Source organism: Gopherus evgoodei, chromosome 14, assembly GCF_007399415.2.
Source record: "Gopherus evgoodei ecotype Sinaloan lineage chromosome 14, rGopEvg1_v1.p, whole genome shotgun sequence".
Lineage (NCBI taxonomy): Eukaryota > Metazoa > Chordata > Testudines > Testudinidae > Gopherus > Gopherus evgoodei.
In genome coordinates, this window is record NC_044335.1 from 30,597,609 (window position 1) to 30,616,488 (window position 18,880).

Below are 18,880 nucleotides of genomic sequence, written 5' to 3' on the forward strand. Positions count from 1 at the left end.
CTAATCAGCTCGGAACAGTGCTGCATGTTCCATGCTCCTGAGCGCACCCCTGCTGCAAAATCATGCTACAGAACCACAGCCTCCATTAAAACAAGGGATGTTTCCCACCTACAGGGTTACCAAGAAAACCTTTAAAATGTGACCTGAGCGTAACAGGTGCAGCAAACGTCAGCTCAAGTCTGCAAACAACCTGAAATGACAGATGCCCCCCCACCCATCACAAGAACTTGGCAGTGCAGTTAGTATTAAAATACCTAGCCCAAGGGACACTGTGCCAATGGGTATTCGTCAAGCCTCCAGGTTTTCCTTTATTGGAAGCTTCACAGACGCTCAACTGGTCAAAGAACCAGGGGGCCGTGCTGCAGAATTTGGGTCCAGTCTGCTGTGGAGGACACAGGCCTCAAGTGGAGACAACAGCAACATGGCTCAGGGCCTTTCCTGGCCATCAGTGACAAGCTGCGCGAGCTAGTGGCCATTAACCTGACAGCTACTGTTCATGTAACTGAATATCTCCCCTCTAAGGAATGCCATCCCTTCCCAGCTCTGCACGGACAAACCTGACACGCTCTCTTATCTTACCGGAGAGGCGGCATTGCACTGCCCTGCACGGAGCTGGCCAGTACCCAGGAGAAGGGGCAGGGTTAATAGCCAGCTAGAAAGCCCAGCACAACGCCCCGTTGTGCTTCCACTGCCCATCAAGCCACAGAATCTGACCTGGCAAAGACTCGCCCCCCTCCCAAGAGCCTCGCCAGGCTGTTCTCAACACAACACTCTTTGGCACTTTGTTCAGTCTAGTTTTAAGATGTCCCACGCGATGGGGCTTGCAGCCTCTATGGAAACTTATGTCCCGCTCATCACCATCACTTAGTTTAGCTGTACAGGGTTTATCTTTCCACCATCCCTGGGAAGTCAATCTCTGCAGCTCCCTCCATCGCATCTGTGGCTGGGCTCTGAGCCCCCTCCAGTCTGTCAGTACAGTTCTGGGAACATGCTGCTCACAAATGAAAGCCGCATTCCACGGACAGCTGCTCCAGTGCCACATGCACAACTTAGCTCCCTCCACTGGGACGTGGGGCCTGCGAGCTGCACCGGGGTCTCCTTCGGCAGCCATTTCACCTTGCTCACTCCGCTCTGGTCTCCTGACTACAGCTAGGAGGGAAACCCTTGGCCCATCCTGCAAAGGTTTTCCCATTCTTTCCTGGGATGAAATTAAAACTGTAGATGTGAGATTGCCCCCTAGTGCCTTCAGTGCAGCCCTGCACAAGTTTCCTTTCTTCGACCCCCAAATAAACTCCACGCAGGATTCTCCAGTCCAATCACAACAGCCCTCCTTAGGGTTTGATTTACTAACAAAGTTCAAAGCTAAACACAAGAGTTTTCTCTCCAGTCAGGTACAGCCCAAGCTCCCCAGGTCTGCTTAAAGTACGTCCCTTCCTAGCAGGCTACTCTCAGCTGTTCTCAGCAGCAGCAATTCCTCAGAGGAAGGGATCAGACTTCTTCAAGGGACAGCAAAGAAGAAGGCTGGGCTGCTGTCTGGTAGGAGGAGGAAGTGGATTCAGCATTGTAGGAACACAGGGTTTTGTAGCAATTCCTACAATGGAGTTAAGGTCTAACTTGCCTGAAGCATGAGGGTTTATATCCATTATGGTTTGGTCTTGTCTAATGTAACTGAGGAGACCCTCATTACCCACCATGCATGAATCCTTTGTTAGAGAGACCAGGTGGGCAAGGTAGTATCTTTTATTGGACCAGTAACAGTTATTCCCTCATCCACCTTGTGTCTCTAACAGCCTGGGACTGACACGGCTACAACTACACTGCATAATCCTTTGTTGGGATTCAGCTACGTTTGTGTCTTCCGTGGTGGCTTGTGGCAGAGAGTTCCACACATAATTATAAACTAAGAATATTCCTTCTTTTTCAGTGTTAAACTTGTTGCCTATAAAATTAACTGAATGATTCCTTGTTCCTCTATTATGAGAATGGGAGATCCTGTTGCCCAATCTCCCTTCTCTATATTGTCTCTATCACATCCCTTCTCAAACACGTCCTCTTTAAATAGTCCTAATCTTCCACACTCCCTTTATATGGCAGTATAGTACTAAGTTTTCCTCACCCATCTCTGCATCCCAGCACCACCACCCCTCGCCCCATCTGGTCTGCTATATCCTTTTTGAGACAGGATGATCAGAAGCAAAACCAGCATTCTGGGTGACAGCAGGTCAATTTAAATAATCAATCAATTTATTTCCCAAGACTTACAATTTCTCTCCCCTTTGAGCAGATGCTTTCACTGAGCTGTACAGAAAAATGCTTCTGTCTTTCCCTTGAATGATTAGTTAGCTTGGAATCTATCAATGTGTTGGAGAAACTCAAATTATTTTAACCCGCGGTATCTTGTTCTCATCCTCAGTGGCATTAATATGCTATCATGTACTCTGCCCACACTCCTAGCTTTATCAGAGGTCCCTCGGAAGTTCTTCGCACATCATTAGTTAAGTTACTGAAGACTACGATCTGAAAGTTTTGCCATTTTACTGTCCCTTGTAGCACGGAACTTCGTGGCAACCCACTATTAACTTCTATCAATACTGAAAACCCTCCATTTATTCCTACTCTGTTTCCTGTGTCAGCCAGTTTCTGATCCATGACAGTATTTGCCTCTCAGCTCATGACTACTTGGTTTCCTTACTAGCCCTCTCGTGAAAGACTTGTCAAACACATTTTTGAAGCCCAAAAAGTACCAATGGGTTCTCCTTTACCTACCATTTTGCTGACATGTTCAGAGTTCTGTTCTGGGGTCTGAGACAACTAAGGAGGCCTATGATAAAAGTGCGTCAAATCACAAATGGGGTGGAGAAAGCAAATAAGGAAACTTTATTTACCCCCCTCACATAACACAAGAACCCAGGGTCACCTGATGAAATTAATAGGCATCAGGTTTAAAAACAGAAACAAGCAAGCAAGCAGGCAAACAAACAAATGGAAGTACTTCTTCACACAACACACCATCAACCTGTGGAACTAGTTGCCAGGGAATGTTGTGAAGGCCAAATTTACAACTGTGGTCAAAAAGAACTAGATAAGTGTACGGAGGATAGGTTCATCAATGGCTACTGGCCAAGATGCTCAGAGATGCAACCTCATGCTCTGGGTAACCCTAAGCTTCTAACTGCCAGAAGCTGAGACTGGATGACAGGGGATGGATCACTTGATGATTGCCGTGTTTTCTTCGTTTCCTCTGAAGCATCTGGCCCCAGTCACTGGCAGAAGATAGGATATTGGGCTAAATGGACCAAAGGTCTGACCCAGTATGGCTGTTCTTATGTTCTAGTAGATTAGATGCATGACTTTGTTTGTCCCTATTATGTTAATCTAGGCATTGTTATAACTAACTTTAATGATTGCTTAGACTGATTTCCTTGATGCTGAAGCAATGTTCATGCAATTGATTTCCTGAGTCACCCACAGTGCCTTTCTGAAAGCAAGGTATGTTTGCTACTCTCGAGAAGATGAGCTGGTTTTAAAAAGTGACTGCGTATTACTGCTAGTGGGTAAGCCACATGACGAGTTCCTTTAGAACTCCTGGATGTATCATCCAAGCAATTTAGTAACTAACGTACCTCAACACCTCTGACCTCTTAGTCTGACAGTGGCTCCTATTAACCTAAAGAGTAGGTCTGGATTAGCTCTCTCCCCAATACCCTCTGACTGACATTCAGGTAATGATATCCATGCAAATAGTCATTTAGCTTCTCCCTGATTTACTGCTTTAACTCCCTAGTAGTTCAGCAAACCCGCCAGCTCTCCCCAAGCTTCCTGCTTCTGCAGTATACATAGAGAATTCCTTCTTGTCTGTGTGTATATCCCTTCGGCTATCTGTTCCTCCAGAGCCCTCTTAGCCCCCCTCTGACATGCCATGGCTCACACTCCTTTCTATTGGCAAATCTTGACTTTATCTTGCCAGTTACCCGCACTGTGCTATTCTGGCCAGTCTGCTCCCACAGGGTGACACAGGCCCTGCATGACTCCATTATGGCGGTTTACAAAACCATCCTGCAAAGTAGAGTAGAGAGATTTCTGAGCATTTCCTCCTTTTTTACTTCAGAGCCTTTTTTAGCCGCTTCCTCTGTTTTTCAATATCCCTTCTCTATAGCTGATGTCACTGTGCTAGTTTTTGGTAGAATTCCTCCCGAGTATGTTGCATTCAGTTATATTGTGCTCAGCATTACTCGTGGGCCAAGTAGTAATTATAGTTGAGCCAACTCTTGTTTGTTCTTTGGACTAAACTGAGAGTACCCTCTGCTCGTATGTACTCTAGAAATTAGCTAATACAATTCTCTTGGCTTCTGTCCCGCAGCTTGGGACAGGCTCTCTGCTCATTCCCAATGCTATGGCAGGAATTAACGAGATACAAGAGAACAGAAGGCAACAGTGATGATCTTCCCACCTTTTTGTTTTGATTTTCATAAGGGCCTAAGGGAGGTCAGCCCCAAACTCCCATTGACCTGAGCACCTAATTCCCTCAGGCTCGCTCAAGCATCCCAGCCTAAGAACTGGGCAAACCCTCCATTAATGAAAACAGTAGGCATGCAGTGTCCACGCCCAGAGTAGCAGCACCTTGCCAGCAGGAACAGGATATCCTGCTGCAGATCTCCTAGAGCCACCGTGTGCCCCTTCCTGCCCAGCCTCCATTACCCATGTCAGCACGCTGATAGGGGCCAGCCAGTATATGAGAGAAGTGGTGAACAGCAAGATAAGCCCATTTCCCTGCTGTGTTAATATGCATGGTAACACAAGGCAAACACCTTATCACTGAAGCGTACACACTATTATAAACTGATAAGAGACTTTATTCCAAGGAGCTGGTGAGAGGGCTGGGCTGGGTGAGTTCCTGCTTGTTCAGAAGAGCCTACTGCTTAACAATGTCTTGCTCACGACACTGTGCCATGGACAGCTGCACTGCCTAGCCACCTCTTTTACGAAGCAGAATGCTTTCTGAAGAGCCCCCCTCATCCAGATGGAGCCCCACACGCAAGCTCCTTTTTCACGGAAGGCAGGCATTAAAGCTGCAGGTTCCTTGCTGCACAAAACCCCTCTTACTTACCCGTGGCAATGTCTGTTCAGTTAGAAAAAACATGACATTTGAAAAGGAACATCAATAACGAGTTTAGCGAGGATTAGTAGCAGAGCTCTCCTTACACAGAACAGCTGTTGGAAAGTTAACTTCAATTAGTGCCAACTTCACTACAAAAAGAGGCTAATTTTAAGACCCACTTTTAAAGGTAAACAGATTAAATGCCATCCTAATACTGGACACACGGCTCGTACATCTGCTGTGAGCCTACTGAGTATTGTGCGGCTCTCTCTACACCATCAAAAGAAAACTAGGACTTCTGCATTAGCTGTTTATGAAGGGGAAAAAAACAGGCAAGGATATTACCACCAGACAAACCCTGACCCACATTATGAGAGTCTCTGATATTTGTTTCTCCATCTAAGCCTCTGCACATTCATGCAACTACAGAAGATTTCTAAAATGTTAACACAATAAGGTTAACACCACCACCCCATCCCAGGGGAGTGGTCTGCAGACCCCTGGGTGACTAAGGCCAAGGGGGTCGGTGAGTCTACCACTAACATGCAACTGCTGGTAACTCGATTAGGAAAATACACATGGCCGTGCAGAGAGAGAAAGAGAGCTGTTAGAGAGGTGGAGCACTGAGAGGGAAGCAAAGGGGAGAGGCGCTGAGAGGAGGAAGCTGCTGCTAGAGGTAAATACCTTGGGATGGAATCTCTTTGAGCTCTCAGTCTCTTTTTCCTGTTAAAAATCCATAAAGAGAGTGTGTGAGTTAAGAAGTGGAGGATCCACATTGGGCCTTTGTCCACTTCTGTGCACGCAGGGAGTTTTCCGAGCTAGCACCAGAATGGCTCAGCAGGCAACACATTCCTATTCTCATGGTGATGGACACTCAGCCAGGAGGCAGTCTCTGAAGGAATGCCTGCCCTTCATTTCCACTTCAGTTCCACTCCCTAGAGATTCGCCTCTTCTGATAAACACTGTGCAGGCCACCACCTCTGAGCATGCACACAGTCCATTGGGAGTACACGCACTGACCAGTTACGCAGCTATTTAACCCTCACAAGGTGTGTTCCGTGCAGGAGCAGGAAGTGCAGGTGGACAGGGACAGGCAGGGACCCAGGACTAAATATCAGCATTTTAGAGAGCACTTAAATGGATTTACCAGGAGGAGGCACTGAGTAATTAACAGCACCCCACAGCATTCATCACCCTTCTGGGTCTTGACAAATAGTAATTCAGTCCTAGGTTACACACACACCCTGACAGGCAGGGCCCAGACAATATGTACCCAGAGTGAACCCAGGCACCACCACCCCGAGAGAAAGGACAGACTACAGCCTACAGATCAGATGAATGGAAGCAGAATCGCTAGGCTGCAGTTAATCTGTTTGTTTAAAATGAAGTGTGCCCACTATTTTCCCTGTATTTGGAGCTACCCAGCATGGCTAACAGGCCAGAGTTGTAGTGTAGACCAACATACAGGGCCAGATTGTCAGGAACAAGAGGGGGACACACTGCCCCCTACAAAACAGTGCTAACATCACAGATCACCAGCACGCCTATGCAACTGGAGCCTGCACATCCATGCATGCAAATACCCCATCTGCTGTGCACACATTTTTTGAAGGGTGCATATGGATCATTACTTTGAAAACATGCCCAAGGAGCGTTCACTAAGCCCTTCCACTGGAGCAAGAGATATTGTGTTCCACACTTGGGCGAGCAAGCACACCGTTCAGCAAGTCTCAAACCTGCCACGTATTGCCACTATTTCCACAGCGGTCAGTTACCATGACGACATGTCAGAATAGCAGCTCTCCCAATCACACAGTCTCCCACCCATTCCGGTCACACTTGGGACCGTTGGATTCTCTTCCCTAGACATGATGGACAGCACAGGCACTGACCTGTGATACCACCTTGCAAATAGGGCAGAAGGAGCAGCTTCAGGGCACTAACTGGAGCTTTCACAATACTGGGTAACTGGCAAGGAGGGATTCCATCTCCACAAATGGGCTGCGATCTCCTTCCAGCGAGAGGAGGCAGAGATGGGCAGCATGTCTCTTGAAGTGTGCATGTGCATAGCATGACTGCATGCCCCCTCAAGTACTTGGATACCATGGGCAGAGCATCTCCCTCCTTTTTCAGTCTTCTGCACTTCACTAGCTTCCACCCCTGCCTGAAGTGTTCTCCAGGCATCTGGTCCCAAGCCCCTTAGGCACCTTCAGCTGTGCTGGAGAATCGCAGCAAGCCCTCAGGCCCAGCAAGGCCACACCTCACAGAGTTCTCCCACCACAGAGAGAACAGACGAGACTGGACTCAGGAAACATGCTAAAAACAGACTGAGTCCGTGCAGGGCAATGCCCAGGGACCTATCCAAAGGTGGTACTTGCCATGCCCGATCCTTCCCCCAGAGAGACAAGCGATTTTCTAGAATGCAATGAAGTTGCTAATCACGTAGAAAATTCCACTCTCCCCACCCTGCCAAGCTGTGCTGCCTTCAACTCCACCTGCAAGGAGGAAGGACACTTGCCCTAGGGTCCCTAAAATAATTTTATAGGCAGCTGGTTTCTCTCAGATGAGGGAAAGCCCTGCCTTGCAGACTGGTTGCCTTTGAGAAAGCTGGACATTTACTGATCAAACAAGACCCTGTGCCTTGCCTCAAGAAGCAAATGTCACGTGCCCAGCAACTGCAGCTGTTTGACCTTTCTAGTCAGCTACTACAATACTGTGCGCTTGGTTTGCCTCCAGGCCACTCAACGAAAGCTCCCATTTACCCACAGCTTGAGCTGCTGCTCAGCTAATACAGCCGCCTCTCCCCATACTGTCAGCAGGGAGATTGAGGCAAGGCTGGAAATCGGACTCAGCTGTCAGGGTTATAGGCACTTTCTGGGAAGATCTGTCATTGTGCCTGGGAGGGCAGATGGCTATTTTCGTTCAGAAGCAAAATTCCCCTCAGGGAGAGGAACATGTCTTGTTCTAGCTCCTGGGCTGCTCAGCTCACGGAATCTTGCACTAATGTGGGTACCCCAGCCATTCCTTTTGGGGATCTGCCAGGGAGGTTAAAGGAAATAGCAGGATGCCAGGAGGGGCTCAATCATTTCATTGGGTGGGTGGTGGTTCTTCAGAGGTCACATTGCACCAGAAATCCAAAGGGGCGGGAACAAGCAGCAGGGAAGAGTCTGCACACAAACGGCCAGAGAAGCATCCCAGTGGTGGTTGTACTGATCGATTTGTTGGACTCACACCCAGAGCAATGAGGGAATTCCTCCTCCTAGCTTCCTGCGGGAACCCACCTGTACATCCTGGCACAGCCTCTTCAGAGGTGGCGATTTGCTGCATATCCCGTCTGACACCAGCTCCTCCTCCCTTCCCAAGTGCTTGACCACAATGCAGTTTTTCAGAGGGGAGTCTCTGCAAAGGGAAAGGAGGAGTCATTAGCCTGCCCCCGTAGAGCCACCAGGCTGGGCAGTCACAGGCCACCGTTATACAGGCCACTGCAGAGAGAATGAGGCTCTCCCTGCACTGGCTGAGCATGCTGCAGCTGCACAGCTCTCTGAGGCCAACATGCTGATTATATGCAATTAGTTACTGCTGAAAGCAATCATTCCACCAGTAATGGCATGTGTTGTTATCCAGGCCTGTTTGCTCCCACATGCGCTGTTTCAAGGAGCGAACTGGCAGAGCAGGGAGGGCACAGAGTCGTACTGGATTCACCTCATGTCTCCCTCGAACTGAGCACCTGAGCTTCCAGCCTCAACATCTAACTGACACATAACCAACCAGCAAGGCTACCACAGCAAACAGCTCAGCATTCGCCATCACTCCACTGCTGGGGAAAGACCTCCACCTCCATCACTTCTCCCACCACCACTCATCTCCCTTCCCCGTGTCACTGCCAGATCCCGGGACTGTATTTCCTAGCAGCTCAGGGAAGGGGCTTTCCCAGGCAACCAGAAAGGAAAAACTTCAGTCAATTGTCTGAGTTTCTGTTGTTTTTGTTTTGCTTTTTGCCAAACAAACAACAATTTAAAAAAACCAGCCAGAGGGCACCAGGTGAGATCAGCTTCCATCAATGGCTACTGAGCACACGTTACGGCCAAGACCAAATGGCCTGCACAGCCATAAGGTGCACAAGGTACAATATGCAAATTTAGAACAGCAGCTCAAGGTAAAGAGGTGTCTTTGCAGTGTATATCTGGGCACACATTAGGACCCACCAAAAGGGAGTTGCTTATTTCCAGACTCTTCATCACTCTCCACATGGGTATTCGTAGGCTTAGGCCTACACCAGAAAGATGCCTCAGCTGACTAAGATCCCCTCATTCCAGGTGAACAGGAACTTACTTGTCTTTACATTTCTCCAGGGCCTCGTCTGCGATCTGCTTCAGGTTAATCAGCTTATCACCTCTATAAAAGGCATCTACAAAACAGTAAGTGAATCATTAAACTAGCTCACTAGCCGGGACACCCTACAAATACTTGAAGGTTATTGGTATTAAGGAGGGGAACGAATGATTCCGGGAGGATGACTGGAAGAGACCAAAGGAAATGGGGAAGAGAATATTTGCACAGGTGTCAGGAAAGGTTGCCTAACAAGATCAGTTGAACTACAGAAGACTCCTCCAAGAGAAGTGGTAAAATCCCCTCCTTGGGAGAGGTTCACATTTAGGCTGACCAAAACACCTGGGAATATTCTGTAGGGAACAATCCTACATTGTCAGAACGCAGACTCCACAATCTAATAGGCTTTTGCCATTTCTCTGGTTGATCAATAATATAACAAGTGCTACAGAGAACATGGCTGGGCAAAAGGCAGGGGACTAATATGCAAATCTCACAGCACTCCAGATGGACTGACATCTTGCTTTACAAGTTAAGATGTGTAGCAACACATTACAGGACTTCTTAAAAATGCTGCAGTTTACTGGAGGGGTAGGAGGGCACCACATAAATGATGCATCCAGGAAACTGCATCAAGGAGCATCCAATTTATTTCAAAGAGAAAAGCTGATGTGAAGCTAGTTTTTTAAAATACACTTGCTACGAAGTGTTGGCAGCAACACAAGCCACTGAGCAAAGTGCACAGGCTGCTTTTAACTCTCCACTGTTTATCAGGAAAGGGGAAGCAGTTACTAAAGCACATTTGCCAACCCCGGAACTGGTAATTCTATTCAGAAACAACTCCTTCCTCCACCCCATCTGAACAGAATACCCCATTTGCAGGAATACATTTATCCTTCATTAACAGTTAATCCAGTTTTTAAAATAAGCTATTTCCACAGCTAAGGCCGTGGTTACAGACCTGCAAGGTGGAGGGGAATATTTTACCTGCTGTAATGAGGAGAGAACAATTGGAATCGAGAATCCGTTCGCAAAGGGAGTCTGCTGAGAAACCTGCAAACTGACAAAAGAACACAATCATTCAACTCAGCAGCAAAGGATGCTGAAATGCTGGGAACGACAGGATTCAAAAAGGCAACAATGAGCCTCAGAGGACTAACCGATACTGCCAGAGGACCAGGAGGCGCACTGGGCTCCAGTGAGCCAGTCAAATATCTGAGGTTCCCTTTGGAGAAGGGCAAGGTGATGTCCCCCTCCAGGCTGTTGCCACAGTACAGCTCGCAAAGCAAAGCTGCTCCACTTTTAAACTCAAGTCTTTTAGCGAGGCCAAGTGGGATAGGAAATGGCATCTTACATTTTAGCCACCATCCATCTCATAATCACTGCCCAGCTTACCAACTCTTCTCAGTCCTATGTCACTCCGCCACAGGAAAACTATCTATATCCCAAGCAGCAGCTCTGAATTTAGCATAAATTCCCAGCAGTTGCTCCTACCACAATGGAGTGAAGTGCTCCAATCCTGGCACAGGCGAGCATGGCAACAACCAGCTCAATAATCATTGGCATGTAGATAGAAACTCTGTCTCCTTTCTTTACTCCTGTGAAAAAGAAACAGAAGATATTTCCCATGCCAGCAGGCTGGTGGAACAGCTAAGATTTCAGTGACACGAGGCTATCAGAGATCTGTGCGCTGCTGCTCCTAGAGAAAGCACAGGAAACAACCACTACAGGAGGCAGGAAATAGGATACAAAACCACAAACTAGCAGAATGTTAATCAACATCACTGCCACATGCAAATAAGCTCTCAGTTTAAAGCTCAGCTGACAGGAGCCACTGGGTTGAATCTTTAACCCTGTATGCATTAATGTGTTTAATAAAGATGCAAGGCCCCACTGAAGATTCCCAGTGACATTAACTTGAACAATGATGACTGACTGGCATAGTATAAAGCCAAAGAACCAAAAGTGCTTACAAAGTTTTATAGTGAAATGGCAACAATATGAATGCCAGCGATTTCCAAGCCATGTATATGCAGATACACAAGTGTGCGCATGTACACTTTGCTTTTGTAATCACTAAAGTTCTTGAAGGCACCTGGAAAGGTTACTGCACCAGGGTGCCACTCTATGCAATGCCCCTTTAAAGAGGTACCAATGCAATCAGCTTCCGGTGCAATCATCAAAACCTCTAGTAAGTTCCTAGCACGGTGTCAGTTATAACCTAACTAAACACAGTAATGAATTTAATAACAATAACCTCTAGCCTTTGTATCGTGCTTATCAGTAGCTCTCAAAGCACTTTACAGAGGTCAGTATCTCTATCCCCATTTTACACTTGTGGAAACGGGTGCATAGAATACAGGCCTGTAGCAGAGCTGGGAACCCAGGTCCCAGTCTGGTGCCCTCGCCCCTAGGCAATATCACCTCCCACATCAGAGCAGCATAAAAGTGAGCTAAGTCAGGTACCTTGTTCCTGGAGAACATTGGCAAATTGGCAGACCTTGTGCAACAACTCGCTGTATGAGATCTTCATGGAATCCCCGGGTTCGTTCCCTTCCCTGCAAAAACAGAGATCAAGAATCATTCAGAGAGGATTACAAGGATAAGCAGTATATGTGTAGCTTCAATGAAGCTCTCAGTCCAGCTTATCGTCTCTAATGAACGGCCCTTCTGAGCAGAAAGGGCCATAGCCTACCCTTCTCACCTCAGGCCAAACTCGCAAGAGCAATAGGATTTAATCCAGAGTCACAGCCAAGCTGAAACCCAGCTCCGGGATAGGGCAGCATGGACGGAAGCAATCTAAATTCCCTGAGCAGCACGGAATTTCCAGTCTCTGAGAGTGGGGAGGATCACAAACGGTACAGATGGCAAGAGCCAATAGGCACCCCTGCCACAAAGAAACTCACGCAGCACATCCCTTCATGAGCACACGCATTGGAAAACAAAGCCCAGATCTGCAGCACTGCCTCTTGCACAGACCCACCCCAGCTGGGCATACAAACATGGATTCCTGGAAACCCAGGCCAGTGCCACCACTGGTGACTTGGCCACAGCCAGGATGGAAACCCCATGCCGCAACAGATGCAAAATGAAGGAGCAGAGTAGGACAGGGAAGGCTCCCCTCTTTCCCAGTACCGTTTACCTGACTGCTGGGGTAATGCGGAGAAGCACCCAAAGACTTTTAAAAAGCTCGCTCACACTGCAGTGCCCTGTCTGTAGTCCCCACTGGGTCTGCACTGACTAACATGAACGCTCCCGGCCGCAGCAGAGGAACACATTCAGAGGCTCAGAACGTGTCATGATTGGCAGGAGAGGTGGTGATGGGATGAAAGCCGAGAGCTGTCACTCAGAGAGAGGGGAAGTGCTTGCTGCCATACTGGGCAGGGCAGTGCAGCAAGACAACAAGGACTTTGTTTTTAATTTGATAACATGCTGCATTCACCCCAATGAAGTGCACGGGGTGCAGCTCATGGTTAGTCAAAGGGTTAACATGGGGGATGCAAACAATAGCAGCCAGCAGACTTCCCACCCCACTGACCGGAGTTGGCGCCAATGGAAAGGAATATACAACCTGGGCCCTTCCAACGGGACGGCACCCGGCAGTTCTCTACCAGATCCTGCCAGCACACAAGCGTCAGTCATCTTTCCAGAATCGTGAGTCTCCAACTCCTTCTCACCTGCATCCAGGATGGACCCTACATGGCTCCAGACAGCAGGACAAGTGCTGCCTCTGGGGAGAAGGCAGAACCATATCTGCATGCTATCCCCAGCTCAGGGGAGCAGAGCCCTCCCTGGAACTGTCCCCTCTGACAGACACTGCCCAAACCACAATGCTTGCCTGGTCTGGTGCAGCAAAGAACATTCTAACGTGGGAGCACAGACCCAGCAGGTTAAAGTATCTGAAAATCTACAGCCTACAAAGGTAGATGCTGGGCCCTACTCAAGCTGCGCCCTGGACACCCATATCTACACATGAAAGGACAACTGTACCTACACAGGTGTGTGCATATGCATACATGCTGCACAAGTACTATCCTATCTGCACACAGGTGTGCAACAGGCAATAGATCTGTCAATCAATGGCAACTGAAAATATATTTCCATCTTGATCACAAGTGCCAGCGTGACCTCTGGCAAGAAGGGGAGAGTAAAATGAAGGGTGGGAAGTGAACTAATGATTAGTGCTGGAGGCTTCGGCCCTGTTGACACTAGAGACAATTTTCAGACACTTCCCACTACTCCTAAGACCAGTTCAGCTCCGCCGCCATGAGCAACACTGGGAACCCTTGTGTAGTCAGACCCACTTTGAGCGAGGTTAGGTGACAGGAGGTTTAGCTATGGCAGCAGATGGCAACCCACTTGCAGTAGAGCTGTCAACATTGACAACACAAGTGCAGATGAACTAGGCAATCTGAGCGTGGCCCTTGTATAGTCAGGATTTCAGGGTCAAGAGAGACTCGAGGAACTCTTCAAAGCTGGGGTAAAACTGATGCAACTCAGCTGACTTGAAGGAGTTGCACTGGCTTACACCGAGTAAGAACTTGGCCCCAGAATTCCATTCTTGGATCTCCCAGGGAGTTTCTCAGTGACTAAGTTGACTGTTGAATCCAGCCCTCTACGGAATGTGACTCTCTCAATGGGAACAGAGAACGGAAGCTGCTTCTTCCACCTACACTGAAGCAACAGGGCACAAGTTAGACACACCCCTCAGAAGAGTATTAGCAGAAACATCCAGCAGACGAATCCCACGTGGGGGCATGTTGCATGAGGAGGGCGCATGTCCAGACCATAGGTGAAGCATGCTAGCTGGGTGCTCAGGCAGGCAGCACAGCATGCGCCAATGCCATCAGAATTCTGTCCTGGTCAGCAGGGCAGATTTGCTTTAGCCAAGGACACAGTGAGCAGTGTCTGCTCCTCTGCCCCAAACTGTCTGGGGTAAAGTGTGCCCCACGCTGCCTATCAGGGAATACGTACAACACTCGCCCCACAAGGGGCTGGGAGGCTCAGCAAGCTAGAAAAGCCCTAGGATCCTCCCTCAATAGTTACTGAACTTCAGTGCTCACTGGAGTTGTTCCAGGATGGCTTGGCTTCCTGCCTCAAGTGTTACTTGGCTGCATTTAATTCCTGTGCCATTAACATAGTATTACATCAGCAGCCCCCTCCATGCTCCCTCCCTGGCAACAAACTCCAAAGAAGCCCATTTGTTTCAGGCGAGGGTGGTGTCTGCTAGGGTAACATGAGCCGATCACTACACCCTGGTGCAGTAGCCAATGAGAACAGATTACACTTCCCACCCTGCGCTCTGCAGAGGGTCAGACCAGTGGGCAGACTGCAATCCTGGCAGGCAGCTACAGAGCTGGAATTGGGAAACAGATCCAGAGATGCCAAGGCTAGAAGGGACCATTGGGATCATCTAGTCTGACCTCTCCTGTACAACACAGGCCAGAGACCTTCTCTATAATCATTCCTAGAGCAGACCTGTTAGAAAAACAGCCCATTTCACGATGGAGAATCCACAGCAACCCTTGTTCCAAGGGATAATTACCCTCACTGTTAAAATTTTACACCCTATTTCCAGTCTGAATTTGTCTAGCTTCGACTTCCAGCCAGTGGACTGTGTCAGACCTCTCTCTCCTAGACTGCAGAGTCAAGTATTAAATATCTGTTCCCCATGTAGGTACTTGCAGACTGTAACCAAGTCACCTGTTAACTTTCCCTTTGTTAAGCTAAACAGACTGGGCTCTGACTCTATCGTAAGATAGTATCAGGTGGGTAGATATGCTTTCTAATCCTTTACTCATTCTTGTGGCTCTTCTCTAAACCCCCTCCAATTTATCAACACCTTCTTGAAATGTGGACACTACAGTGGGACACAAGATTACAGCAGCAGTCACACAAGTGCTAAATATAGGTAAAATAACTTGTCTGCTCCTACTTGAGATTCCCCTGTTTATGCAGCAGATTGCATGAGCCCTTTTGGTCACAGCAGCGTTCAGCTATCATCCACCACAACCCCCAAATCATTTTGATTTGCTGCTTAACAGGATGGAGCCCCCCATTGTTTAAGTATGATCTGCATTCTTTGTTCCTAGATGTGCACATTTAGCCATATAAAAAACATATACTGTTTGCTTGAGCCCAGCCTATCAAGCGATCCAAATTGCTCTATCAGTGACAAGTTTACCACTCCCCCAATCTGTGTTTCACTTGCAAACTTTATCAGTGATAGTTTTATGTTTTCTTCCAGAGCACTCATAAAAATGTACAACAGCAGAGGGCCAAAACTGATCCCTATGGTAGCCCACTAGAAACACACCCATTCAATGATGAGTCCCCATTTACAATTATATTTTGAGACCAATCACTTCACCAGCTTTTAATCCATTTAATGTGTGCCAGGTTAAATTTTATATCTTTATAGTTTTTTTTAATCAAAATGTCACGTGGTAACAAGTCAAATGCCTTGTAGAAGTCTAAATATTTTATTTCAAGACTGGTACCTTTATTAACCTGTAATCTCAGTTAAAAAAATAAAAGTGCTTTCCAGGGTGAATTACGCTCAACTTTGTCTCAGAATACCCTGCCTCGCTGTATGTATTAGAGTCCCACCAGAACGCATTCCCCACACAAAGCGACTGCAAGGAATGTACAAGTTCCCTTTGCGGTGGGCCCTGTAGGTCAAATTGTCACTCTTAATAACACAGAAAATGCACCAGTCCCCCAGGGGCAGAGCAGCTAGTGGTCACTGATCACAGAGAAGCATTTTCCTAAGTGTGTGGATCACTCTGGCTTCCTAAGACACAGCACTTGCTTGGACTTGTAATTTTAAAGTTATTTGTCTTCTTAATGAGCACATGGTACAACAGGTGAAACACTGGGGTTGAAGAATAAAGAGTAGGCAGGATCAAAGCATGCACTTCTGCTTCTTCTGGGGTTTGTTTGGGTTTTTTTTTTTAAATCCTTTGATAAGAATTAGCTTCATCTGCTCAGTGTTTAACAGGGTTTCACTTAACTTGAGAATGAGAACCTCAAGCCTTGTGATAAGTTTGAGGTGCAAAATTTAAACACCTAGAATACCTTCCCCATAATGTTAGGGCTGTTAGTTTGGTATGGGTCCATCTCTACAGAAAAGGCTGCACAAACACAGTGTGGGAAAACCAGTCGGTGAAATCAGCTAGCTATTTTCATTACTCAGGCTGGGTCAACTTCAAAAATACGACTATAAATGACGAAGAGTAAATTTACAGAGTTCCTACAGTTCAACAGCCTCATGAAATAGTAGCAGAGGCAAGAAATTGCTGAAGTGTGATTTTTCCTGTTTTCTTTAAAACTGTGAGTCAAGAACCAATTTTCAAAATTGTTACAAAGGAGAAACAAAAGCTCCTTGAAATACTTTACTAAATTAAATACATCTATAACTGCCATTTGGACCTGACACTTTTCCAATCCACAGCACAGTTTGAATCCTGGCATTTAACTGTTACTTCATAACTTTATGACACCACATGGATCACAGCATGAAGATTTAACACTTTCAAGCCCTTGAGAGAGTCATAGCTACATAACACAGGGCTTCCAATCCTTTGGTTTAGGAATCCCCATGCTGCATGTGCATATGTAACCCAATGGTGTGTGTTACAGGGCCCCCTCTGTGCCTGATCCACAGAGGATACGAACCAGTACAGCCCATAGCTACAGAGGCACAGTTCTTTAGCTCAAGCTGTAACAGGCCATGCTTTTAGCTCTGGAGGTCCCTGGCACAGTCTGGGTGTGTTGGCCAAGAAGGCAGAGCATACGCGCACGTGCACACACACACACTTTGCCTACAGAGCTCCTGCAGAATTAATTTTCAATGACTGTACACTACAAAGTTAGTGACTGACCAAACTAAAGATACTCCTATCCCTAATTAAGCTGGAAGAAACACACAAAAGACTGCTCTGGGAGATGCTCAGGCAGCTGCCGGAGGGAGCAGGTCAGCTTTGAACTATGCTGTGAATGCAGGTTTCCAAAAAGGAAAATGATTTCCAGAGTCAAGGGCATTCCACTGAAGATCCCCACCCAGCAGCCCCCAGATACCCACTTCCAGGAACTGTTAGCCAGAGCACACCAACAGGTGTCAAATAACACATTGGTGCATTAGATGGGAGACAAGTCTCAGGTAACAGGTTTCAGAGTGGTAGCTGTGTGGAACCTTAGAGACTAACAAATTTGAGCATAAGCTTTTGTGGGCTAAAACCCACTTTATCAGATGCATGCAGTGGAAAATACAGTAGGGGTGTGTGTGTATATATATATATATATATATATATATATATATATATATATATATATATATACACACACACACACACACACACAATATATGGAGATATTCCTATCTCACAGAACTGGAAGGGACCCTGAAAGGTCACTGAGTCCAGCCTCCTGCCTTCATTAGCAGGACCAAGTACTGACTTTTTGTCCCAAATCCCTAAGTGGCCCCCTTAAGGATTGAACTCACAACCCTGGGTTTAGCAGGCCAATGCTCAAACCACTGAGCTATCCCTCCCCTCATAACACACAGAGAACATGAAAAGATGGGGGTTGCCATACCAACTGTAATGAGAGGAATTAATTACTCTTAGGTAGTGGGTGCCAAACTCCATAGGGCTCTTAGCTCCTTCTCATCACACCATGTTTTAGGCGAGGAGGGAGCCAGCAGGCTCTCCAGAGCATGCCTGCAATGTGCTCCCTGCAGCTAACCCAGTTCAGCAAGCCAGCCACCAGATTCTGAGCAGCTGTGGCACAGCAGTCACCCCTGGAAGAATGCCACAACAGCAGTGAAATAGAGGAGGAGTTAAAGGCTGAGGTATCAGTAAAGCAGTATGGGACCACTCCGGTGCATGAGATGTGGCCAGCTGTGAGCAAGAGGTACACAGAAATGATTGCCACCTCAGGGAGAGGTGGGGAAAAGCCATCCCTTAGCGAGGGATCAAAGAAGGATCTATTACAAAAAGATGATCTGTAGAAGCCTGGGAGATCTCATTATGGGGGCAGGGGCTGGTTTCATTAGCTCAGGTATTTTAATCTGCTGCAGGGTCCCAGAGCTGGAGGAGCCAAGGACCTCTGTTATTTGAAACATGCAGCATCCCAGCCCCAGGCTCGATTGGGAATCAAGTTTAACAGAGCTCTTGAATATGGCAAAGGGCAACGAAGGCCAGCAAAGCTGTTAGCATTCAACACCCATTCTCCCTTCAGCACAGGGCAAGCACAGAGCCCCTTCTCCAAAGCCACCTTCACTGCAGCATTCTTCAGTCATGGAGTGCTGGCTTCATCTGCACCAACTGATGGGGTGACAAAGGCGCAGGTGAGATGTCTGGAGGGGCCCCTGGGTGTGAGGAAAGGTGGTCTGGGAAGAAGAGCATGGGGACTAATGCTTCACTTAGCACCGGCAGCTCACACCAGGAGAGG

At 47.4% G+C, this 18,880-nt stretch overlaps 1 protein-coding gene across 3 annotated transcripts in view; it reads right to left on the reverse strand.

Moving 5' to 3' along the window:
• ACSS2 (acyl-CoA synthetase short chain family member 2) overlaps positions 1 to 18,880 on the reverse strand; it is a 69,227-nt gene that overhangs the window by 16,688 nt on the left and 33,659 nt on the right. Inside the window, exons 1-7 of one of the 3 annotated variants that reach the window (XM_030532942.1) lie at positions 12,570 to 12,585; positions 11,894 to 11,985; positions 10,922 to 11,025; positions 10,415 to 10,487; positions 9,431 to 9,506; positions 8,380 to 8,497; positions 5,783 to 5,821 (exon numbers count right to left, since the gene is read on the reverse strand). In XM_030532942.1, the coding sequence (XP_030388802.1) occupies positions 5,783 to 5,821; positions 8,380 to 8,497; positions 9,431 to 9,506; positions 10,415 to 10,487; positions 10,922 to 11,025; positions 11,894 to 11,960 (477 nt within the window). In that variant the 5' untranslated portion in view covers positions 11,961 to 11,985; positions 12,570 to 12,585. Of the gene's footprint in view, positions 1 to 5,782; positions 5,822 to 8,379; positions 8,498 to 9,430; positions 9,507 to 10,414; positions 10,488 to 10,921; positions 11,026 to 11,893; positions 11,986 to 12,569; positions 12,586 to 18,880 lie in introns of those variants that run through there. The other 2 variants (XM_030532940.1, XM_030532941.1) reach the window with 2 other exon arrangements.